The sequence below is a fragment of the Boleophthalmus pectinirostris genome, unplaced genomic scaffold, assembly GCF_026225935.1.
Source record: "Boleophthalmus pectinirostris isolate CB_2022bp ecotype Guang Dong unplaced genomic scaffold, ASM2622593v1 HiC_scaffold_23, whole genome shotgun sequence".
NCBI classification, from domain to species: Eukaryota; Metazoa; Chordata; class Actinopteri; order Gobiiformes; family Gobiidae; genus Boleophthalmus; species Boleophthalmus pectinirostris.
In genome coordinates, this window is record NW_026571207.1 from 8,966,273 (window position 1) to 8,992,580 (window position 26,308).

The 26,308-nt window shown below is 39.6% G+C and overlaps 2 protein-coding genes across 4 annotated transcripts in view; one reads left to right on the forward strand and one right to left on the reverse strand.

Moving 5' to 3' along the window:
• Positions 1-6,169, forward strand: part of fam13b (family with sequence similarity 13 member B) — an 83,573-nt gene extending 77,404 nt beyond the window's left edge. For all 3 annotated transcript variants that reach the window (XM_055159209.1, XM_055159210.1, XM_055159211.1), the window contains one exon: positions 60-6,169. In XM_055159209.1, the coding sequence (XP_055015184.1) occupies positions 60-183 (124 nt within the window). In that variant the 3' untranslated portion in view covers positions 184-6,169. The remainder of the gene's footprint in view (positions 1-59) is intronic.
• On the reverse strand, positions 4,971-26,308 carry LOC110153679 (NACHT, LRR and PYD domains-containing protein 12-like). The gene is given in 14 exon segments (XM_055159208.1): positions 4,971-8,845; positions 9,065-9,242; positions 12,181-12,348; positions 13,362-13,535; positions 14,231-14,404; positions 18,727-18,900; positions 18,969-19,257; positions 19,260-20,382; positions 21,951-22,480; positions 22,597-22,679; positions 22,780-22,884; positions 23,677-23,770; positions 25,866-25,944; positions 26,225-26,308. Coding segments are annotated over 12 exon segments (3,090 nt in total). The 5' UTR covers positions 25,927-25,944; positions 26,225-26,308; the 3' UTR covers positions 4,971-8,845; positions 9,065-9,127.

A 26,308-nucleotide genomic window follows, 5' to 3' on the forward strand; every position in this document is an offset into this window, starting at 1 on the left:
TGTCCCCAGAAAAAAAGTTTGGGAAACCCTGCTCTAAATGAACGTTTGTGTCGTTACAGAAACGTGCAGAAGGAGGACCGGCTGCCTATGCAGGAGGAGTACAGAGAGTACAAGAGGATCAAGGCCAAACTCCGCCTGCTGGAAGTCCTCATCAGCAAACAGGACTCCTCCAAATCCATCTGACCCGTCCCCCTTCCTCCTCTCTCTGTCAGCATCTCCCGAACATAACACTGAGCTCACTTTAGACAGGGCAAAAGTGTCTTGTCATAACCTTTTAATGTTCAAACGAATATGAAACCTACATGCACTTGCAAATTAGACTACGTGGTAAGAGATACAACCCTACAGACTTGCTAGTATAAGTATTCGTAGTACTAACATATGCCAAAATCTGCCATGTAGCCTTGATGATTATAAGCTAAATGCGGACTTCTATTACGATTGACGAGTGGTGTTTTATTTGAAATCTTTTGCCAAAACACATAGCTCCAAAGATGATTTCTGCCCATTTTTTAACCCGCTGCATATCCTACGTTTGCCTGTTAACCCAACAACAACAACGTTTGTCCAAAAAACTCTCATCGCGACTGAAAACTGTGGATTCACTTTTATTAGAAGAAAAACTCTTTTGTTTGACGTTCTTCATACTGAGGAATCTTACGGACAGCTCAAAGACTGGCTCTTTTCAAGACTGTGACCCATTGACTGTTATTGTTTTGTCATAAACTCTTCAAACTCAGATACTGGGACTATTTTTTGTGTGTACAACACAAAATCACATACGTTTTCTTTTCTCTGATGGCTGCATTTGTCGCTCCTCTGGGTTTTAGAATAGATTTTTTTTTATCACTGGAAGTAATCACCAGAAAAACACCGTTATCGATCTAAGGCTTCGGTGATTTGGACTTTGAAGATTTGGAGGATTCCATGAACGCAGCTTATTTTTTGTTCCTAAAATTTGTGCTAATTAGCCATTCTACTCATTTAGGTGCTGCCAGTGGTGGGTAATATATTTTCTACATAATATTAATATAGTTTTTTGAAAAATTTAAAATTGAGTGCATCACCTATAATAATAAAACTGTGAAAAAGCGACAAAATGGACTTATTAGAGCTTTCTCCCATGATAGCGCTCTGAAGGGGGAGTGAGTGACTTAGCACGGGGAGCAAACAAAAGGGAGACTCAGTGTGTTTTCAGCAGCTATAGCATTTTCAAAACGATAATGGGTAACACGGTGATCTATGAGGTGTAAATTACTAAAAAAAAATACTCCTCCTTCAAGTCCATTTCACTTTTTTTTTAAATATATTTCCAGACATTTACACGCGACATCTGCAGATGGATTGTAAAAATACGATTAATTATTCTATCAGAAGAATACAAAAAAGCAAGAGATTATTTTTGTCAATATTGCCCACCCCTAGGAGGCGCTGACGACTTCTATAGAGATTTTGACAGAACACATTTACGCTCTGCAGCCTTTCGCAGTTGTTCAGTCATGTCCTGCTGGCGGGGTAAACTTCGGTTAATTAGACATTTTGTGGATACGAGCGAGAAGGCGTCGAACACAATTTCCAACGATGAAAAGGTTTTTGAAATCTGGGTAAAATGAAATGACTTCTAACATGTGTCTGTTTATCCACACGAGCAATTTTTTTATCTATCATTGCAGTGGGGAAAAGCTGTTATTATTTGTGTTATTTTACAGGGCATTTGTAGGAGTTGCATTAGACAAGTGGTTGAAATACAAAGTTTTAAGTGGGACTAAACACCAACGCATCGCAACAGAGTAAAAGGATTTTCATCTACAAATTTCATACATTTTAGTCCAGTTTAAGTCAGCTCATTCGCAGCTTAAAAACTTAAAACGGTCAAATATCAAGTGAAAAAAAAGCCAAATCTGGTCAAAGTGTGTCACTGCATTTCAAGAGGCCTGCCTCCTCTCGCTTCTCCCGCTTTGGTCCTCCGGAGCGCCCCAATCGCACTCCCTTTTGGTCCTCTATCCAATCCAGTCCACTTTATTTATATAGCACATTTCATAAGCAGTTTCCAAAGTGCTGCACAAATACATACTAATAACAACAATAATAATATAATAATATAAAATGAACGCTCAGATTTAATCATACTAGTCTTAAGACAACAAAACTTGGAAAATAAAATAAGAGCAAAGCCACAGAATAGCAGTAAATAAATTCAAAATAAATAAAACACACAGAGGACCCCACAACAGAAAGCCAGAGAATAAAAGTGGGTTTTAAAACGAGACTTAAAACACCACTGGGGGCTGTTCGGACTTTGGAGGGACAGAGCGTTCCAGAGTTTGGAGCCGGCCACAGAGAAGGCCCTGGTTTTAAGTTTCGAGTCTCGTCTTGGGCACCACGAGCTGGAAATCCGTAAAAATTCGGATGAGGTCCAAGGTGTATTGTGAGGCCAGTCCATTCAAACCTTTAAACCAAACAATAAAATCCCGAAATCAATTCTAAAGTTAACAGGAAGCCAGCGCAGCAAAGACGGGAGGATTGGGTCTCCAGAGCGAGCCCCTGCTCTTCCCCGTTATAAAATCCCCTCCAGGGTTGTGTTGTAGTGTTGAGGTGTTCAGTCCCACTTTAAATATTCCGATTCCGATGCATATCCTGCAGCACGAGTGAGCGGAAGCGCGTGATTGGACGACTCCGTGTAGAGTTAAAGACTTGCACAGCGTTCACAGAAGAATGCAGCCCTAGTGTGTGTTTTGTTTTGTTTTGTTTATTCCCTAAAAAGAAGCACTACTCCTATTAAAATATATACTGTAAATAGATCCACCCGAAGGAATGAATGTCACAAATGTTTAAATTATTTCAAACATCGTCCATTTTGGTTCATATGTGATACCCGACAATGTGTTTTTTATGATTCTAACTGTTATAAATACTGCTATTACTGTGTATCCCATTGTTGGCGTGCTAATGATCTTTTTGTATTTGTACTCACTGAGTGTAGATAGCCTTAGCACTTTGTGGCTAATCCATGCGCTTGTTTTCAGATTTCGTTGATTGCTTTGTATAAAATAAGCTAATCTAGAAGCAGTACTGTAGTGAGCTTGCATGGCGACATTGAAATATTAATATCAGTGTATTGTTTCGATCATTTGTGCCATGAAAAGCAGCAATAACGACATTTTAGCATGTATTGAGTTGGACCTTGATAAACCGTGTGTGTATAATTCACTGTGTTGTGTTTGACCACTGTTAACAAGCATAATGCATCGTGTGGCGCTGCTGGGGAGTAGAATTTTATTAATACATCATTAAAAGCGCACTGTGTAACTTTTCTGACGGAGGGTTCCATGGAGAGTGAGTGGAGTGTTTCTCAGTATGGCATTAAACCCTAGCCTGATTCATCAGCCGGTTTCACTTCGTAGAAACCGTCTGTCCTTGCAGCATTAGAGTTCGTTCGCTCGACTGTAGGCGGGTGCTGTTTTTATTTAACCAGTCGCTGCTATTTGGTAGTGACGTATGTAATGTAATGTAAACTGGTATATTAAAGGTTGTATAGAGGATTTTTTAAGGGAAGTGAAATACAGCGACAGACTTTACTCTAGAAATCACGCTTGTTTACATCCAGTGCATGTTCAGAATTACTGCCGAAGTGACCTGTCTAAAAATATTTTAGCGACCGACGCATCAGTTTTTAGACCCTTCGTCTGCTTCGGTCGCGCCATCGCTGGAAGGAATTCTTCTTTCGGTGACCTCACAAATGGACTTTGTTTTGCGGCGAACCGGTCGTGGATTCTCGTCCACCGCCGCGACAAACTTCGTGCGAACTGCGAGAAAGCGACAGTTTAAAAAAGCCTCTAAAAACCGCTGCGTAAACCACGTAATCCCCGCGCGCCGACGAGTTACTTAGGTCGTCAATCAAACTCCCTACATTTGTAGTCTAACAGCCAATAGATAAAGAGGGAGCCTTGTTTTCTATTGGCTGATGTTTATCTGGCCTCACTACGTCCACAGTTGATAGATTTTCATTCTTTTTTTTTTTAGTCCTCATAATTACAAGACTGCTGCGTCTCTGTAATGGTATTTTAAACTTTCAATCACAATTTGAAACAAACAAAAAAAATCCTCCATACAACCTTTAAGCTTTTCCCAAATCCCGTAGGAAGAAGAGCAATAACGTATTTCCCCTTGATAAAATTCAGTAAACATTCTCTTTGTTTCGGCTTTAAATCCTCGATTTCGGGAATCGTTACAACACAGAATATACGACTCTTCGCTGATTGGCTGGTGCCCGAACTTGTACTTCTGGGATTTTTGCGAAATGTCTAGTGTGTTTTGATTCCTGACCTAGTTGCTGGAGAGAAATGAAATTGAGAAATTGAGCGGAGGCACTAGGTGGCGCCGGCCTGGCTAATTAAACCCGTCTATCTCCTATAAGTATCTGTATAGCCAGGTAATGCGTTCAGAATAAGTTGTAGGTTATTTCTGTGGAGAGGCGAGCCCACTCACAGTCAGAATGCTTTGTTTTGTTTTTCTTTCTGATTATTCTAGTAGGGCTGGGTATCATTAAGAAGCCTACGATACGATACATATCTCGATACAGTGAGCTTTCGATTCGAGACGATATATTTCAAATCGATTCGATACAGCTCAGTAAAAAATAAAAGCTAAATCATGGCTGTGATACTAAAAGTCTTTGTTAAACCACTTCTTGAGCAAAGTTAATATGAAACACAAACATTTTAATCATCAAAACAGTGAAAATGTCAAATGTGTCGCATCAGAGAGTTTCCTTCCTCTAAACAAGCAACAAAACTGCAGCGCTGTAACAAAATAATTTAGTAAAATATACCAAAAAATACTCTTGGTGATATATCGATACAGCAGCCCACGATATCGATACTGTATCATCACATTAAACAATACGATAAACCGATATTTTTCATATTTTTGCACACCCCTATGTTCTAGTGGGTTTTTTTTTTCGTTTGTTTTGTTTTTTATAGCATTTCTGAAAAGAGAAAAAAAAGGATTTAACACACGATATAGCGAGGGAACAAATTAGACAAACAGCATCCTGATTACAGATTACATTTCAATTTAAATAACGTTACGGCACATTATGTCCAGCGTATGAGTCGCATTGAGTTTATCAAAGAGGTCCGTTTTTAAATTAAATCCAAATGTTTTGTTTTGTTGTTTTCTATTTTTCGAATTTCATTTGTAATTTCTGACCAGTCCAGAATGCTTTGTTTGTTTTTAATGAACAATAAAAGCTTGAAACTTGATTTATTTTAATACTAAGGAATAAACTTGATACTCAGTTCACATTACGTTCCTACATGATAATTAATAACACTCAACAGAATGTGATTTTGAACATTAAATGGTACTTTCTTGTTTATTCCCATATGTTCTTACATCTGTGTAATCCCCCAGTCGTCCAAATTGTTTCCACGCTCTACGAGCTCTTATACTTGTTCTGATACGGCTCAAGATTATTCTAAATATACACAAAAATGCTTACTTCTGTAGTGTGAATGTGTGAATAGTTTCGATACTAGTTTTAGTTTCGATTAGTATCTGAATTTCGAAACTTTCCACAACAAATACACCTGGAATTGGATGAATGCGAGAAAGAAATGTTTAATGTCATGTTTATTTCACGTTCCGACATCTCCATGAAGCAGAAAAGTTACACATTGCGGCTTTAAAGCGATTAGGACAAGTGGACAGTGTCGTATTGCAAACATTCCAGTCATTATAATTATTCAGTGGGAGTGGTCGTTCGTTCTTTTGTCACCACATTGCCGTTATGCTTGTGTCACACGGGCAAACTCAACGTATCGTGCATTAATCATCCAAAGTAGTCCTTAGCAAAGATGTCTCCCAACTTTTACTCAAACCAGTATTTGTTTAATCATCTACAATATTTTCATAATTTGGAATGTATCAATTATTTCTATCTCAAACACTGTGCTGTGTCAACTACTCTATAATCTGTAAAATTATAATCTGACCTCTTTAAACCACAGACTTTTCTCCTGGTCACTCGGCATCGACATGTTCTGACTGTGTTCATATGTGTATCTAATATAAGTGATTTGATTTTGTGAATGCTTTTTTCAGTTTAACAAAGGATGAGAAAAAAAAAATCATTGACACATGTTAATAAAAGATTTAACCCTGACCGTTGTTGAGTTGGTTGTATCCTGGATAAACAAGAGAAAAATGTGAGACTTCTATTTGTACCAGTGACAGCTGGTCAATAGAGGGCGCCAGTGTGCCGCACTCCCTAACTTGACATAGATTAAAAAAATAAAAAAAAATTATAAAGTCATTTTGTATTGGGCTATATGTTTAATATTTGTTTAAACTTGAACCTGTATCTGCATAGACATATTTTTATCACGTTAAATGTGCTCATATCACTTTATTTAAGTCATGTGTTTGGAATTTGAGTGCGGTGAATCGGAGCAACTCAATGGAGGTCTATAGACACATCAAGAATTTCGGACTTCCGGTCATTGCACAGTGCATATTTGGAAGATTCTCTGAAAAAGTAAGCATCAACCCGCCATGTTTGATTTCCCAGTGGGGTGTGTCTATTGACAAAGCCAGTCTTTTCTAGTCTTTTGAACCATATCGCTTTTATTTCTGGTTCTGATATTGTCATATTTTAGTTTTGTTTGCAAACTCCATAAATGCAAAAGGGAATCAGACGTGTGTGACTGCAAACCTCTGTTCAAACTGTTTCCCTTCCCAACGGAATTGAAAAATAGTGAAAGGCGAAGGCGATGGACAGTATTGATACACGAAAAAGGAAATCTCTGACTGCCTAAATCATCCCAAGTTTGCAGTGAACATTTTGTAAATGGAGCGCCATCAAAGTGGGATCCCGTTAAGCGAGAGGTACAGAAAACAAACAGGCTGAGCTCGCACTTTCTTGTTCTTGTGGTTTTACAGCAACATCACGTCTTGGTCTCTTTGCAGTGGAAGGTGTTTCTTGGTGAACAGCTGGTGCCTTTCGCTTTGGCGTTGACTTTTAAATTCGTAACCGAGGTTGAGTGAGGGATCGGGATTTTGCTTTGATGGCGCTCCACATACAAAATGGTCTTAACCTGCGACTGTCAAGTGCCAGGTTTTTCCAGGTCAGACATTTCAAACAAAGACAGGATGAAAGTAAAGTACTAAATTACTCATGTGTAGTGTGAAGACAAAAATCTATTTAAATGTTTTTTTTAAAAAGACAGAAAAGAGTGAACAAATTGGCGAATGTAGAAACTCTAAGAGATTTTTTTTATGAACTAGTGTGAGAAAAATGAATTCCAAAAACATCTCTTTAAGTTCAATGTTGTGACTCAGCTCTGATAACAAGGGAAGTAACACAAGAACCAAGGTGTAAAATGGTAAAACTAAAGTTATAATTTACTTAAAAGGTAATGTGGAAAAAGGAGAGTGGAGAGAGAAATATATGTATGCACATACATACATACATACATACATACATACATACATACATACATACATACATACATACATACATTAAAGCCAAAACAGAGCAAAAAAAGTTTGACAAACATGTAAACTTAAATTGAGGCAGTAATGCGTACAAAAAAATGAATAAAAAAAACTGAGAAAGTGCTTAAAAATAAAATCCCAATTCCTTTGAAATATTTAGTGTTTTGATGGATTTAATGTTACAAATATTGTTTAGAGTTTGAAGATAATCCTTGATGTGTAGGATAATGATTTTGAAAAGGGCTCTGGAATTAGAGATTAGAGAATTTGGATTTATGGATATGAAATTTCAAAATAGAATGACTAAGTTTACTAAATATTCAAATTTATATTGTTTAGGATGGAAATGGGTTATTATTCTTGAGCAGTCCACATGAATTCTAATGGATGTTTTTTTGCAGGATAAGTGTCTCTAAATCTGACCACAGTTCCTTTGAGTATTTACAGTAATAAAAGAGATGGGGAGGGTTTCTTCTTCGCTACGGCAAAAGGTGCAATATGTTTTGATTTCCTTGAATTTGGCTATGAGTAAATTAGTAGGGTAAATTTTGTGAACAATTTTCAAACCCCAACGAATTGTTACACCCCTTCAACAGTCACATACATCATCAGGAGTCTTTGCCCGTTTTTACGCAAGCAGACGCAACAAGCTTTTGCCATCTTGCCTGTGATTCACAAGGCATTTTGGGAAATTGGAGTGTGCGACTGAAAAATCTTCATTTGGAAGGGTATATAGTCCCACCAGTTTCCCCTCCCCTCTGCCATAACAGTAACTGGGACACCCCACCCATACACGTGAACGCACAAAACGAAGTGGGTGGGAGAAAGTGGTACGGCCAAGGGGTGTAATGGAATTCAGCCTTAAACAGATACGGCTGCAGGAGGAGCTGAAAGCCTGTGGCCGTAACAGTGGAGCTAGATTTTTTTTAAAATGCAATGCAAAACTGAATCAGGTACAACACAATACATTTAAATGCAACGTGAGACTGCGCTCTGAGTATTATTTTAAAGGAAAGAGATTTGTAATACTGTAATTAAGTATTAATAAATACAAATCCATGTTTTTTGATAAGATAAACCTTAATTTGACCCACAATTTACAGTGTTGCAACAAAAAGGTCATGAGCAGAAGGAAAATTGGAACAAGCATTCAAAATCAAGATCAAAATAAATCATATTACTGCTCCAGGCTCCATCCAAAGATTCTGCACACGAGCTGTGGACTCACAGGCCTCTTGCCTGACAGTGCCACCCCTCCAGTTCCTTGTACATTCATATACAGGAAATATCGCCATGAAATGTAACAATGCCATCCTAATCCATTGTCAGGCAAATATTCCTCCACCTGTGGATACCAGAAATTAGTCAGTTCTACTTGAATTTCAAACTGCAGTTAAGTTGAAATAAGGGCGTGAGACATTTCTGACTTCTATTTCTATTATTTGCAGTAGATGAACTGCTAAATTACACATGGACTTACAGACAAAATACTTTTGTAGTGTATCATGCCCTAGATATTTTCTGAAAAACTGAAACAGACACAAGTAAGAGACAGTGAACTGACCTGATAGTCTGAAGCTGACAGTCTGGACTCTGTAGAAAATCACACAGATGAGACACTCCTGAATCAGACAGGCTTAGGTTCTTCTCTCAAATCCAGTTCTGTCAGGTGTGAGGGGTTGGACTTCAGAGCTGAGGCCAGAGAGGAACAGCTCTTGTCTGTCAAAGCACAGTTCCTCAATCTGAATACAAATGAAAAGAAGTCATGATTAATCTGATTATGTAAATCAATCCAAAACACACGTGAGTTTCTACATGCGAGCAGTGTTAAAGGTGCATGAGTGCTGATTTTGCATAATGTATCTTAAAAAAAAAAGAAAAAATATATTATTATTATTTCATTCATTCATTCATTTTATTTGTTTGAGCAAGGTAAAACAAAATCAACAACAGTAACACAAAAACAGAACAAGGATATGTGTGGATAAACGTATTTGGGACCTGGTGCTCAAAAGAATTACAATGAAGTTTAAAAAAACTTCCTAACCCAATTGTTTTACATAACCAAATGGTTGACACTTATATATATATGTATATATATATATATATATATATATATATATATATATATATATATATATATGTATGTATAACACATATACATTTTAAGATATCCAGTACATATATTCAATACATATGTATCTATCTATATCTATATATATATATATATATATATATATATATATATATATATATATATATATATATATATATATATATATATATATATATATATATATATGTATATATGTATAACACATATATACATAAATGCAGAAATATATTTTTGTTTATGGTTGTACAAACTAACAATAATAACAAAGAAGGCACAAAGTTTATCATTTATTGTCGTACAAACTAATAATAGTGATGAAGAAGTAAAGAACTAAAGTTGATTGTTTATGAACATACAAAGTAAACAGTAATAAGAATGAAAAAGTAAGGATTCTGGTTAGGCCCGAGCACCAGAGGCTGGCAAAGGGCCTATTAGTATCGCAAAGCGATGCTCCAAGTGGCCTGAAAAATGGAATGGCGCGACGTGACTCGCCCGTAGTGACCAGGGACCCTCGCCATGACGTAGCAATGCGCCTGAGGTTTCCGAAAATGTATAGTTTGTCGGCCAAAAAAAAGCAGAACATTGTTCTCTTATCAGAATATTATTCTTTCTTCTTTCTTATTATTTATTTATTTTTTTTCCCTAACCAACTCACCCATTTTTCACCCACTAAACAATGACGAAAAGTCCTGAAAATTTTGCCATCTGGTAAAACTCGCGCTTCTCTAACTTTTGGCTATTTCCATTTTTCAAAAATAAATAAAATGGTTTGTCAGCGCCCCCAAACGACTCAAAAATACATTAGGGAATACAAATGACACAAAAAAAAATTTGCCCGTACAGTCATGAAATTTGACACAGAAGTCAATCATGACAAGACAAGGAAAAAATATTATTTTTCATTTATGGCCGTATAAACTGATAATGATAACAACAGTACAAAAGTTTATCATTTATGGTCGGGCAAAATAAACCACAATGAGACAAAAAAAATTAAGGTATTTTTTTGTTTTCCTTCCTGGTTGTAGAATTTAATATTAATGATGATAAGAGGGCACAAAATGTATTGTTTATGATTGTATCAAAATAAAAGGTAATATTAAAGAAAAGCATGTGTTTAGTGGATAGTTGTGGTTTGGACAATGTATCTAGTCTTCTAAGTATTTCTGTAAGATTAGATTTTTATATTGTTTTTTGAAGTGCACCAAGTTAGTACAAGCTTTGATATGGTCATCTAAAGTTTAGGGTAAAGTTATCAGGCTTGTCATTATTAATCCACGTTTCTGAAATTAAAACTATCAAAAGGCATACAAGATTGATTAAGATATTCTTTGATACTGTCAAAATTCACACATATATACTACGATTGTTGAAGTGAATTACTGACACAGTGTCTGTCTGGTTTGTTGTATAAACTGCTTGACAGTCTTGATAGTACGGTATTTACACTCTACAGTCATTTGCATCAGGATCGGGCTCTTCTAACGTGCTATGATTCAGCTCAGGACAAATAGGAATGTAATGTTCAGATAATGATGAATTATTAATATTTGTCATAATAGGATTATCATGTTGATACTATATTTTAGGTAGATTTTCAATTAGCTGTATTTTTCCAGATCCTCCATGCTTTTGAGTATCACCACTTTAGTCTCTTCAGGGGTTCCATTTGTCTTAACAAAGATTTTGCAGTTGGTTGTCCAAGTAGTGGTATTTTCTTTTGTCTTCTCAGGAGATGGACCTCTCTAGGGCAGCATTCTTTTTGTCACATGTTCATTTAAGAACACATCTGTTCCTCTCAGCATTTTGCCTTGTTTGAGCAGCCCTATTTTGTGCTTTCTATTTGCAAATCATATTATTGTAGCAGGCTTGGCTTGCTTGTTTCTTTGTGGGAGAGGGTGACAAGTTTCAATGTTGTCTTTGTCTAATGTGATCCCTTTGGAGTGCAAGAAAGTCCTGTTGCTCTACTGATTCTTCATCCTGTTCACTCAACTGCTCACATCTCCATTTGATGCACTAACTGCCCTTGCATAAGACCATGGTTTTGGTTTTGAGTCCTGTGATTATGACATCATTTATTTTACTATATTGTTCTAATTCATCTACTCTGTCTTCTAGCATCTTAATCTTTTTATCCTTCTCTATGTTTAAGAGCTGCAAAGCTTTCACATCATCTGCTATTCTCATTATTTCTTTTTGTTGTCGAATGACATCAGAAACCTTTTCAGTCAGCATGTCCAGTGATTTTTTTATCTCTTCAAAATCATCAGCAGTCACTGTACTCTTTTTTGGTGGCATGGTTTGATATGCACAGTAAAATACCACACCAAAGAAACTAGAGAGCAGTAGTTGCAGTTAATCACTGGACAGTCACTGGATACAAATTGTTGCAGTGGTGATGTAGTGCTCCACTGAAGCACCTGCACCACAGCAGCAGATGTAGTAGCTGTAGTATTATTTGATATAGATGAACAGCTAAAAAACACATAGGCCTACAGACAAAATACCTTTGGTCTTTTCTGAAAAATTTTAAACATGACTCAAATAAGAGAAAGTGAACTGACCTGAGAGACTCCAGTCGACAGATTGGACTCTGCAGAAAACCACACAGATGAGACACTCCTGAATCAGACAGGCGTGGGTTAAGACTCAGATCCAGTTCTGTGAGGTTGGATTTCAGAGCAAGGGCCAGATAGAAACAGCTCATTTTTGACAAGTTACAGAGCTCCAATCTGAATACAAATGAAAAGAAGTCATGATTAATCTAATTATGTAAATCAATCCAAAACACATGTGAGTTTATACATGAGAACAGTGTTAAAGGTGCATGAGTGCTGCTTTTGCATAATGTAGCCCATCTTTTTTATATATATAAAAAGAGGAGTGAGAGACTTCTGACAAAGACAGAAGTTAATGTCATCTCCTATTTCTATTATTTGCTATAGATCAATCCATCAAACTTTATTTGTATAGCACTTTGGCTACAAAGCGCCTAAAGGTTGTAGTAAAAATAAAAATGGAGCGCTAAAATCAGATGGAGACTAAGTAAAATAATAATGATAATTTAATTTAAAACAAGTAAAAGTTTCAATTAAAAGCTAAATTGAAAAGATGCGTTTTGAGTTTATTTTTTAAAATATGAATACTCACAGCACACCTCAGATCTCGACCATTAAGAGCTTTATAAAACAATAAAAGCACTTTAAAATCTATCCTGAAGCTTAGAGACAGTGCAGAGACTTCAGTACTGGGGTGATGTGCTCTCTCTTCCTGGTCCTCGTCAGCAGTCGTGCTGCAGAGTTTTGGAGGAGATGCAATGGAGCTCTAGTTTTCTTTGGAAGACCAGAAAGGAGAGCATTACAGTAATCAACATGGTTCGTAATAAATGCATGTATTAAAGTCTCTGCACTGGCTTGACAGAGAAATGGTCTGACTCTGGCAATATTTTTTAGATGATAAAATCCAGATTTAGTGATGGACCTGATGTGTGGCTCAAAGCTACCCTCACTATCAAGAACAACTCCTAAACATTTTACCCTCTCACACGGGTTCAATGAGTAGGTTTGAAGCTTAGCATTGAGCCTCTTTCTCTGAGCTTCAGGACCAATAATTAAAACCTTGGTTTTGCCCTGGTTGAGCTAGAGGAAGTTAGATGAACAGCTAAATAACATGTAGGCTTACAGACAAAATGCAGTCTTTTCTGAAAAATTTGAAACATGACACAAGTAAGAGACAGTGAACTGACCTGAGAGACTCCAGTCGACAGTCTGGACGCCGCAGAAAACTCCATAGATGAGACACTCCTGAATCAGACAGTGCGTTACGACCCAGGTCCAGTTCTGTGAGGTGTGAGGGGTTGGACTCCAGAGCTGAGGCTAGAGAGGAACAGCTCATCTCTGACAAACCACAGCCCTTCAATCTGAATAGGGATTATACGTCATGGTCAATATTATTATGTAAATCAATTTATACATTAAATTCTAATAGAAATGTACAAAGTCTTCATTTTTCAAATAAGTGGATTTAATATGATTGACTGAGATTCAGGAGCAGAACCACGCCTCAATACAACAATTACAGGAGCCTCAATCAAAACAACATATAATACGATATACAACAATGATGAATACGATGTATAATTGATAGGATGATGGATGGGTGGTCATGTCAGGTGGTGAGACTCCAGTCCATTCTCCTGCCTCATCGTAGACGATCAGTCTTCAGGCTGAAGGATCAAGAGAGACGATGTGGTCAGGACGAGAGGAGAGAGCGAGAGGCAGATGGTGAGGCAGATGGTGTTGTTGGGCTAGGCCTATATAAATCGGGCTTCTGGGTAAATGAAGGTGTGGTTGACAATCATATTAACTCCACTTGTTGTGGCGTGGTCCTTGCTAGTGAATCAAGACTACTTGGATGTAGGGGGAAGGTGATACAGAAATTTTCTCGCCTTAATTGCAAGACAACACTCAAACGTATGTAACACAATCCAAATACCACTCTAATGATGAGGAACAACATGAAAACAGTGTTAAAGGAGTGCTGATTTTGAATAATATATCTTTAAGGGCCATGATGAGACACTCTTGACAAAGAGAAGAGAGAAGGTGAACTGACCCGAGAGTCTCCAGTCGACACTCTGGACTCTGTAGAAAACCACACAGATGAGACACTCCTGAATCATACAGGCTGTTATAACTGAGGTCCAGTTCTGTGAGGTGTGAGGGGTTGGACTTCAGAGCTGAGGCCAGAGAGAAACAGCTCATCTCTGACAAACCACAGTCCCTCAATCTGAATAGAGATTAAGAGAAGTTATGATTCATCTAATTATGTAAGTCAATCCAAAACACGTGGGCATGCAGTGAGACATTATAATAATAAAATAATATTTAAATTGTATCAGAAGTAAACATATGACAGCAGGTCATCCACAGAAAGACATAGGGGGGAGGTGAAATTTTAATTTTCAGAGCATTCAAGTCGCAAATGCAGGACAATACTCAAACATACATAAAACAATCAAAATGCCACTCTACTCTGTTTACAGGCATAGACTGTATAAAGAAAAGGACTAAGTGAGTGTGACGTCAGTCATTGCATTCGGCTCCGCTCAAATAAAGTTTGAGATGCTAACGGTTACAGGGGAGAATTTGGAACCAGGCTCTATATTAGGAATAAGATTTTTTAACTGACAAAATAACAGGAAAAAAAACAAAACAAGGATTATGTAGAACAAGTTAATATGAACATCCATCCATTTTCTTCCGGTTTATCTGGGGCCGGGTCGTGGAGGCAGTAGTCTAAGCAGGGACTCCCAGAGTTCCCTTTCCATGCACAGTTCTTCCAGCTCTTCCAGGGGGACCCCCAAGGCGTTTCCAGTTAAGCCGAGAGACATAGTCCCTCCAGAGTGTCCTGGGTCTTTCCCGGGGCCTCCTTCCATTGGGACATGCCCAGAACACCTCCCAAGGAAGGCACCCAGGAGGCATCCGGAACAGATGCCCGAGCCACCTCAGCTGGCTCCTCTCAACGTGGAGGAGCAGCGGCTCTACTCCGAGCTCCTCCCATGTGACTGAGCTCCTCACCCTATCTCTAAGGGAGCACCCAGCCACCCTGCAGAGGTGACCACTTGTATCCGCGATTTTGTCCTTTTGGCCATTACCCAGAGCTCATGACCTTAGGTGATAGTAGGAATGTAGATTGACCGGTAAATCTCTTCACCACAATGGTCCAATACAGCGACCGCATCACTCGCGCTCACGCTGCACTGATCTGCCTGTCAATCTCACGCTCCATCCTCCCTTCACTCGTGAACAAGACCCCGAGATACTTGAACTCCTGCACTTGAGGCAGGGACTCTCCACCCAGTTGGAGAGGGCAAGCTTCCTTTTTCTGGTCAAGAACCATGGCCTCGGACTTGGAGGAGCTGCTCTTCATCCCAGCCACTTCACACTCGGCTGCAAACCGCCCCAGTGCATGTTGTAGGCCCTGGTTCAATGAAGCCAAACCGGACATCTGCAAACAGCAGAGATGAGATCCTGTGGTCCCCAAACCGGACCCCCTCCGGCCCCTAACTGCGCCTAGAAATTCTGTCCATAAATACAATGAACAGAACCGGTGACAAAGGGCAGCCCTGGCGGAGTCCAACATGCACCGGAAACAGGTCTGACTTACTGCCGGCAATGTGAACACAGCTCCTGCTCCGGTCATACAGGGACCGGACGGTCCTTAGCAAAGGGCCCCGAACCCCATACTCTCAGAGCACCCCCCACAGGACACCACGAGGGACAGGGTCGAATGCCTTCTCCAGATCCACAAAGCACATGTGGACTGGTTGGGCAAACTCCCATGAACCCTCCCTATGGAGAGTGTAGAGCTGGTCCAGTGTTCCACAGCCAGGACCACACTGCTCCTCCTGGATCCGAGGTTTGATTATCGGCCGGATTCTCCTCTCCAGTACCCTGGTATAGACCTTAACTGGGAGGATGAGGAGTGTGATTCCCTTGTAGTTGGAACACACCCTCCGGTCCCCCTTCTTATACAGAGGGACCACCACCCCTGTCTGCCAGTTCAGAGGTACTGTCCCCGACCGCCACGCGATGTTGAAGAGGCGTGTCAGCCAAGACAGCCCCACAACATCCAGAGACTTAAGATACTCAGGACGGATCTCATCCACCCCCAGAGCCTTGCTCTGGAGCCTTGACACCGAAGAGCTTGGAAACTACCTCAGTGACTTCAGCAAGGGTGATGGAGGATTTCGCCTCCGGGTCCCCAGTCTCTGCTTCCGACAACATCCCCAGTCGAGGTCAACAGCTCTTCCCCAGCACTGTAAACAATGTTGGTGAAGAACTGCTTCCCCCCCTGAGGCACCAGACAGTTTGCCAGAATCTCTTTCAGGCCGTCTGATAGTCCTCCTCCATGGCCTCCCGAACTCCTCCCAGCTCCGAGTTTTTGCCTCTGCGACCGCACGAGTTGCAGCATGCTTGGCCCACTGGTATCCATCAGTTGCCTCAGGAGTCCCACGAGCCGACAAGGCCCGATAGGACTCCTTCTTCCACCTGAGCACATCCCTTACTTCTGGCGTCCTCCACTAGGTTTGGGGATTGCCACCATGACAGGCACCAGAGACCTTGCGACCACAGCTCTGAGCGGCCGCATCGACAATAGAGGTGGAGGACAGAGCCCATTCGGACTCCCTGTCCCCAACCTCCCCCAGGATCTGGGAGAAGATCTCCCGGAGGAGAGAACATGAACATGTTAAGCCCAAAATGACAGGGGTCACTGCAGTAGTTACAGAGAGGGGCGACAATATTCCAATCTAAGTCAATGGGAGTCAGGGTCAGAAGGAGCTGAAACGCTCACATGCGAACTTCCTATTTGGAACGCGGTGGATAGCGCATGTCCTTTCATATATACAGTCTATGTTTACAAGAAACATTCTCTAACTAAGCAGGATCTGGAAGGATTAATTTCATTAAACCATCATTTTAACTGAGCTGGGGAGTCCTGTATTGATAATGGTGATGGAATAATAAGAGGGCTTGAAATTGGAGATTTTAATTATGGATGATAAATCAATGTTTGCCAGTCACCTGAAACTTTTGTGAGGACACCAGCCTAATATTGCGAACAAAGGATCTCTTGCCTGCAAATAGTTTTACAAAAATAAGTGAGGCACCTCTGTATAGTTATAGTAGATGCACATGCATCATTGACAGATGTGAAAATATTTTATGAGCTCTCAACATCTGATGACATTCCATTTGGGATGCAAATAAACGGTGGATTCTCTGATAATCTGATAAGAAATATCTACCTGCCCAAGGAATGTGCAGTCATGTGCAAAGATGCAAAAACACTGAACACAGAGCAGCTGCTATGTATGAGGATATTGTCAAAGTGTTGTTTAAGTGTATTTCTTCACACAAAAAAAATCTAAAAAAAATGCTCAATACAAGTATGTGGTGTGTTTTATAGCCAAAAATGATTAAGCAGACTTGTTAGCCAGAAAACATGTAATCTCTTGTAACAACACATTTGACTTTTGGAAAGAAGCAAAAAGCACGACTGCCAGACAGTAAAACATTGTTACCATGTGCACTAGATGGCAGCTCTGGTGCGGAGATCATTTTGGAGCTTTGGCATCAGCACTACAACATCACATCTTATTTAACTGTGTTCAGAATGAGCCTTGTATTATGAATGATGTTACCCATGCAGATATAATTCTGTCACATGAAAGGCCTTAAAGCTATCACCAAACTGTCTAATAATAAGGCCAGTAGGCAAGATGATGATTCAGCAGTATTTATCTAATTTGTATTAAGATGAACTGTCAACAAAGCTCAGAACATGTATTTCCAACCATGTTGTGTGGCTGGCAATCTTGTCCTGAATCATTTAATGTATGCAGACGATTTGGTCATTTTCAGTCTGGTCAACACCTGTTCAGTTTATACAGCAGTGTGGAGCATGATATAAAGTATAATGCAGCCAAGAGTATGGTCAGGATCTGTAGACCAAAGACGACAAGTATATAAGATATATATGATTTTTTCTTGTTGAATATTGGGTTGACTGTTACAACAAAAATTCTATGTCTTGGGCACATCGCTGTGGACAGGCAAATACTCTTAAGCGTAAGCAGCTCTTGTATGGATGATGTAAAGTTGTTATTGTTTAAATCATATTGTATGTCCTTGTGCACTGCCCACCTCTGGATTAATTACAAAAAGACCAGTCAGCAGAGACTGCAGGTGGCCTATAATGATGCTTTGTTGGTGCTTTTGAGGTGGCCATGATGGACTAGTGCAACTGAGATGTTTGTTACTGCAAGGTTACAGATGAACAGCTAAATAACACGTAGACCTACAGATAAAATACTTTTATGTAGGCCATAATACACAAAATACTTTTGTGTATTATGCCCTTGGTACTTTACTATCTTTTGAGACTGTCAGGAGGCATGGATTTATTTTATATCCTCATAAAAAGTTTGAGAAGCACTGGTCCAATGTAATAGTAGCTAATATAATTCAAATTTCTTGAGTCTGTCCTTAACCTGGACCCAGATTGTACATACTTGTGTGCTTTCTGCTGAAATAGAGGAGACTGACCTGAGAGAGGAGAGTTTACAGTGAGAACTCTGCAGTCCGGCACACAGCAGAGAAACACAGGAGTCAGTCAGATTATTAGTATTCAGATACAGCTCTCTCAGATGTGAGGGGCTCATCTTCAGTGCTGAGGAAATCACCTCCCAGTGACTCTCTGAGAGTACACACTTAACAAACCTGTAAGCAGATCTTTAGTTCAAATCTGTCTGATTAGTCCTAACACAGGTCTGTGAATGAGGACTGACCGAGCTTTCCTGCAGTTCCTCACCGCTGGGATCAGATTCAGTCGACCCCAATCAGACGTGTTGTACTTCTCTGCGTCCAGTTCCTCCAGGACCTGCTCTGACATCTGCAGCATGTAGGCAAGAGTCGAACACTGGAACTGAGACAGTTGCTTCTGAGATCTTTCTCTAGACCCCAAGAGGTCCTGGATCTGCTGCAGGAATGACTGGTCCTTCATTTCCATCAGACAGTGGAAGATGTTGATGCTTTGGCACGGAGAGACTTCCGTCGAGCTCATCCTTTTAAGGTTTGGATGACTTTGGGAATTTCTGATTGGTTTATTGGACTCAGCAGACCTTTTAAAAATCTCTGGTTGGATTCCAGACTGAGGCCATGAAGGAAGCGCACAAACAGGTCCAGATGGCCATTTGAACTCCTCAGGGATATGTTAAGAGATTGTTTGAGAAACTCACTTGCACTTAAATTTTTTATTGTCTTTTTACCAAGAAAGCTCTGAATGACATGTGTGTCAATTCTAAAGCAGTGGAGCAGGTAAACTGCTGCCATAAACTCCTGGACACTCAGGTGGATGAAGCAGTAGACTGATTTGTTGAAGAGGACACTCTCTCGTTTGAAGATCTCTGTGCAGAGTCCTGAGTAGACTGAGGCCTCGGTCAGGTCCAGACCCACCTCCTCCAGGTCTTCCTTGTAGAACATGATGTTTCTTTTGTGCAGATGTTCAAAGGCCAGTTTGCCCAGCTTCAGGAGGATGTTTGCTTCTGTCTTTGTCAGCACCAGTTTTGTCTCTGGCCTCTGCTCCTGCTGCAACTCTGTCTGTGCTGATGGCATAAGTTTCATTCTCTTCCTCTGTGGACCAGGCTCAGATCTTGGTTGTTTGTCCTCTGGTCTGGTGTGAGATCTGGGTTGGTACTTCCTCTTCCTCCTTGTCTGCACCAACAGGAAGTGGGCGTACATGTCGCTGAGTGTCTGGGGCAGCGCTCCTCTCTGATTGGTTTTCAACATGTGGTCCAGGACTGTGGCTGTGATCCAGCAGAAGACTGGGATCTGGCACATGTTGTGGAGGCTGCGGGAGGTTCTGATGTGGGACAGGACTGTCTTACACTGCTCTTCATCTGTGAACCTCTTCCTGAAGTACTGCTCCTTCTGATGGTCAGTGATGAAGCCCCTGACCTCTGTCATCCTGTGCACATAATATCCTGGGATCTGATTGGCTGCTGCTGGTCTGCAGGTGATCCATATAAGGGCAGTAGGAAGTAAAGTGCCTTTGATGAGGTTCACTAAGAGCACGCTGACCTCTGACCTCTGTGTGACCTCAGAGATGACCTCAGAGTCAAAGTTCAGACACAGTCTGCTCTCGTCGAGGCCGTCGAAGATGAACAGGAGTTTAGAGAAGGACAGAGTGTGTGCTGTGAGCGTCTGAGGAGGATACATTTTAATATCAGGTTTAGTCACACAAGCACTTCAATCATTTTAATCACATTAGTCTTACAACATGTGAAATTTCTGTTATTATCATGAAGATGAACCTACACTGATTTATTATACACAGAAGTGTATTAAATGCAATATCAAGGAAAGTCTTAAAGCTTTAAATGTTGTATATTGTGCTCTGGCAGACATAGTCACAAAATCCTGGCATAGACCACCATACACACTACCACCACACTGGTAAGTGAAGTGGGGAGCAATTCCCATTATAGAAACTAACCTTGTTGGCTGTAATGAACAAACATTATCTGAGTTTCAGAGATTGTGGATTAAAATTGCACATCCAAATGTGCACATTATTAAGGGTAGAAGAAACCCTGAGTTTTTTTTTGTTTTTTTTTTAACCAGATTTACAAAGCTCTTGATTGATTATAGAAGTCAATTTCTGTAGCTAAATGGGCTAGCAGCTAATCAAGCCTTGCACCAATTAAGCTATGAATGTATTTTTGTGTTGATGTGTTTTGTTTTGATTTTTTTTGTTGTTGTTGTTGTTGTTGTTTTTTGAGGAAGCTCAAAACGATTCAAAACTTGTACGTACGGTAGTGTAATGCCAATTAACTTGTCTTTTAATGAGTAGTTTGAAGAGAAACAATCAAAATGCATTTTGTTTGCAAAGCTGACTACTTAGAAATATTATAAAAGTCAATATTATCGATATAAAAGTCTATTTTTCACAAACATCTCAAGCGGTGAAAGACTATGTACAAAATAACACCTGTGCCAGGTAACTGTCAGTGTTTAATCTGATCTGATTCATTGCCACTAATTTTAGGATTACAGTTGTCCCTCACTATAATGCGGTTCCCCTTTCGTGGCCTCGCTGTTTCGCAAATTTTTTTTAGTGCAATTTTGCATGTTTTTTTTTTTTTTTTTTTTTTTTTTACAGTGCATGATTGGCTAAGGGACAGCAGACCATTGTCAATTAATCTCCTCCATGCCGTGTCTCCTGTACAGTACAGAATGTGATCAGTTTGCCAGATTTACATGTTTGATCGCTCACAGTCTGATTCTGAAGTGCTGCATGGTTGCAAGTTTTCTCCCCGACAAAACCCACAATGTCGACAAAACGTAGAGGAAGATGCTAACCATCGCACAAAAAGTTGGGCTTCTGGACATGCGCCAATAACAGCTGGAATGTTAACGTGTCCAGGTGGGTGCGGGTTTAACTTTGATATAATCACAGGTTAACGTGCGGGTGCGGTGCTGTACAGCACGGGCGCGGGCAGGTGCGGGCGGGAACAGGTCTCCAAAAGCGGACCCTTACAGGACTCTGCGCTGTAGGGCTCAGTTATGGAATAAATTAATCTTAGGTTCATTTCATAAAGCTGACTACTTCGTGGATTTCGCCTATTGCGGGCTATTTTTAGAACGTAACCGCCGCGATAAACGAGGGACCACTGTAGTCACATTCGGTGCTGGAGCTCTACTGACCAATTATTGCAGTGCTGTCATTAAAACTGAACCTGAGACTGAAGTAAGAGTACATGTGCAGTTACCTGTTTTGCCAGCGCTGGATGGAATACTTGTATCAGCTCCATCAGACTGTAGCTCCCCCCTCTGACCAGGTTCAGCTCTCTGAAGGACAGCAGCAGCACCAGGTCCAGCTCCTGGTTCTCTAAGCCCTGGGCCCAGTCCAGAGAGAACTTCAGGACTGAGAAAGTCTTCCCCACTCCAGCCACGCCGCAGGTCAGCACGGCTCTGATGGACCTCTGCTCCTCCTGCTGTGACGCCCCCTGCTGCTCCTCTGTGGACAGTGCTTTAAAGATGTCGTGACACCTGATGGAGGTTTCCTGGACAGTCTTCTTGGAGAGTTTCTCCAGACACCTCTCCTCATGCTGGACTGTGACCTCTTCACTGAGACCCTCTACGATGTACAGCTCAGTATAGATCCTGTTCAGAGGAGTTTTACTTCCTGCTCCTTCAGTTCCCTCTGTCACACTCCCACATCTGCGGCTCAGGCTCAGCTTATGGTCCTGCAGAACTTTCTGGAGCTCTTCACCTGCTGTGAGAGAAACATCTGTTTTACCTGTAATCAAAAACTAACCATGAATCTACTGAAATATCTGAATAGGATATTGTTGGAGTTGGACTAGTGGTCAGTCAATTGGTGCTGTAGTCAAAAAAAATCGTCTGCAGACTAACCTCGTCTAGTCCTGTAGACCTGATTTTTATTTGTCATGTCTTTGTCCTGACTTTCGGGCCCAGAGCCTCGTAATGACTTTTTTCTGTGGATGAAATGAATATGTTTTAATTAGTAACTATATACTTTTTGTTGTAAATATTGGCTAAAATAAGTAGATATAAGTGTAGTGTGTTAGTAGTTACCGTGAGTGGGAAGGAGCAGGTTCAGGACTGAAGTTTGGAACTCCACCTTTAGAACGGTCACTCTTCATGGACAGAGCACTGGACACTGTGGATGTAGACCTGTGTCTGACACAGTGATCTGTTTTTACTTATATGAACTCATTATACACAAAGTATAACAAAGATTAATGCATAGAATAAAAATCTAATTATCATATATGTATGTGTTTCCAATCAACAACTCATCTTTATGTAATAGATAACCTTATGTCACCTTATGTCAAAGAGTAAATAACTCTGACCCCAAAGTAAATGATTATATAATGAGTCATATAAAACAACTTAACTATATCAATTATATGAATATTAATATGAAAAAATTATCTCTCTCAACCATTCATGATTCATGTTTTATTTTAATATCTATTATCAAGTAATTATTGAGTCATTTATCTGGGCAGTTTTCTGAGCTACTGTGTTAAAGTAATGTCCCTTAAGGTTCAGTTATATATTTTAAGTTTATATATTTGTATTACTGTAGATAATACAAATATTTAGTTTGCTGAACAACTGCCCTCAAATCCACAGGAACAAGAGGTCCTTGTGAGCTAGAATTGCCACAAAATTGTGAAAACAGGAAAAGTTATCTCCATGTGTTACATTTAGAAGCTGTAGTTCCAACAAAAAATGGCAAAAATGTATAAAAAGATAAAGTCAAAAACTGTGATGCCAAACTTGTGACCTGAATCACACTGTTTATTTATTATAGATTACGTCAAATTTCATCTTGTCTCGTGGACCTAATCTTGTGCTGAGTTAAGTCTTGTGGAAATTGTCACAAAACAATAGTGTCACTTTTCATGACGCTACATTTGATCTTAGCATTACTTTTGTTACAAGAGCTTTGTCTTTTCTTACGATGAATCTGAAGGAGAAGGCCCATCTCTGAAGTTTGGAACGCCGCCTTTAGACCGGTCACTCTTTGTGGATATGTCCACAGGTTGATTTGTGTCTGATAAAACAAACAAACAAACAAATCAAAAAAACATTAAGCTGGTTTAGGATGAAGAGCAGAGAGCACAGAGCAGAGGGAAGCACAGAGGAGACAGGTGCCGGGTGGAAAAGAGAGAAAACACACGTGCGTGAGGGTAAAATATGATATCTGCCTACTGTAGCATGTGCTGACTGATCTCAGGGGTTCATAATTCTCTATTACATCCAGTGATGGAAGGTAACAAAGTACAAAAGTTCAAGTACAGTATTTTTTTTACTGGATTGGATTGAAAATGAGTATTTATAGTTGTATTTATAGTATTTATAGTTGTTATAGTTTGAGACCTGCTGGCTGAGGAGTGCATTTTCAATACATTCATAGTTTAAAAATATATAAACAAACAAACAAAAAATAAATACTGTTTCTGTAGAACATATTTCAGTATAAATTTTCTAATCAAAATAAATTTAACACTTTTATAGATCTCAGATCTGTGTGAAATACTTTTTTTTTTTAACTCTAAATGTGCATTTTAACTATAGGTACTTCAGTAATGAAGTAAATTTGTTTGCATATGATACTTTTATCACTCCTGTACTAGAATAATAATGCATTAATCTTATATACCGCTTTTCCAGACGCTCAGAGTCGCTTTACAATTTCATGCATTATTCATTCTCTCCATACTCAGAGGTGGTAAGCTATTAATGTAGCCACAACTGCCCTGGGGACAGACTGATGGATGTGAGGCTGTCAATCTGCACCATCAGCCCCTGCAACCAGCAACACTCATGCACAGATCACATTCAAACAAGACAATGTAGGTGAAGTGTCTTGCCTAAGGACAGAATGAGTCTCCCATTTAAGTACTGACCAGGCCCTGCTCAGCGTCTGAGAGCTGAGCATGGATCCATAATAACAACTTCTTATTATACTTCTATGGAGCTTACAAGATCAGGCTTTGACAAAGAACTTTATCAAGTAACAAAACAGAGAACTTGTTAGACTTCGACTTAGACAAACTTTATTGATCCATAAGAGAAATGATTTGGACACAGTAGCTCACTAGAGATGCGCGGATGGGCTATTTTTTCATCCGCAACCGACACAAAACTCATCATCCGCCCGCTGTCCATTTTGCACGGAAGGTTTTCAAAACCGCACCCGCCCGCCACCCGCCATTGATTTTAGATTTTAGAACAATCATACAGCAAACAAACTAAGGAGCCTCGATAAAAATGCAAACTCTATAGCTCATTCATTCCAAAATTCGCTCAGCGTGTATGTTCACATTCTTAATTGTCCGTAACAACCCCAAACTTACCTGGTTTTCTTGCGCAGCTAATTAACTGACAATGTTTTCCGACTAGGCTATTTTTGAACCTTCTTGCCTTCGTGTTGGATGTTGTTACATTCTGAACATTCTGCCATTGCCCGATGTTATTTCAAAGTCATAGCCTCACTCCATCGGTCTTTCTTTAAGTTTTAAATACCCCGAGTGGCAGTCTACGCTATAATGTCTGCGTGTTTTAAAATATATCTGATATCGAAACAAAAAAACAAAAAAAAAAGCATAACTAAATAAATATGGCCCTATAGCCATTTACGTGTTAGCAAACAGCTGAAATAAATTAGAAATAATAAAATAAACTGCATATAATATGTGCCTCGTAAACCTTAGGCATCAATAACCCGACACAACCTGAACCTTCAGAACATAAAAACGAGGTCAAATGGGCTAATTAAAGATATGACGTACACTTCATACTACAAGCATAGACAATGAGACTCGTCTTTTCAGATGTAGGTAACAATACTAACAAGAACTTTTTTTTTTTTTTTTTTAGTAGTTAAACCGCCACCCGCCCGAATTTAATTAAAATATAATTTTTCGTCAGCGCGGATTAACCGCGGATACCGCGGTTGCAACCGCAATCCGCGCATCTCTATAGCTCACACATCACAATAATATACAAAAAGAAAAACTTTAAATGGTAATAATACATTTTAAATAAATTCCATCCCGATGATGTATATTTCAAATGATTATTGAGGATGGACTGCCCAATTATTTATGAACAACACTGCACATGACCGAAATGACTGTACTCACTCAGTGCTGCCCCCTGGTGGTCCCCGGAACATTCTTCTATCCGATGACTTTTCTCAGCCATTTCCCCACATCCCACAGCCTAAAGTGTAAACCACAGAGACAAGTTTTATACAAGCACATTTTTATTGATACATGATCTGTATATAAGTGAGATTTACAATGAAAATTTTAAATATTAATATATAGTTTTAATATGAGTGTTACAAAAAAAAAAAAATGGCCCCTTTCTTTTTTTCTTGGCTGCACTTTGAGCTGATCGAAGCTGTTGGTCCATCGCTTTTCGTATTTTTACAACCCAAACCATAAATTAAACTGTCTTTTCTACAGAAGTGCAGTTAATGAAGTTGTAATCCACCTACCTGAATAATAAGACCAAAAGAAGAACAACTCCGAAGTGACTCGCGTCAACTCTGTTTTACTTTCTGTTTCATTTTCACCTGACA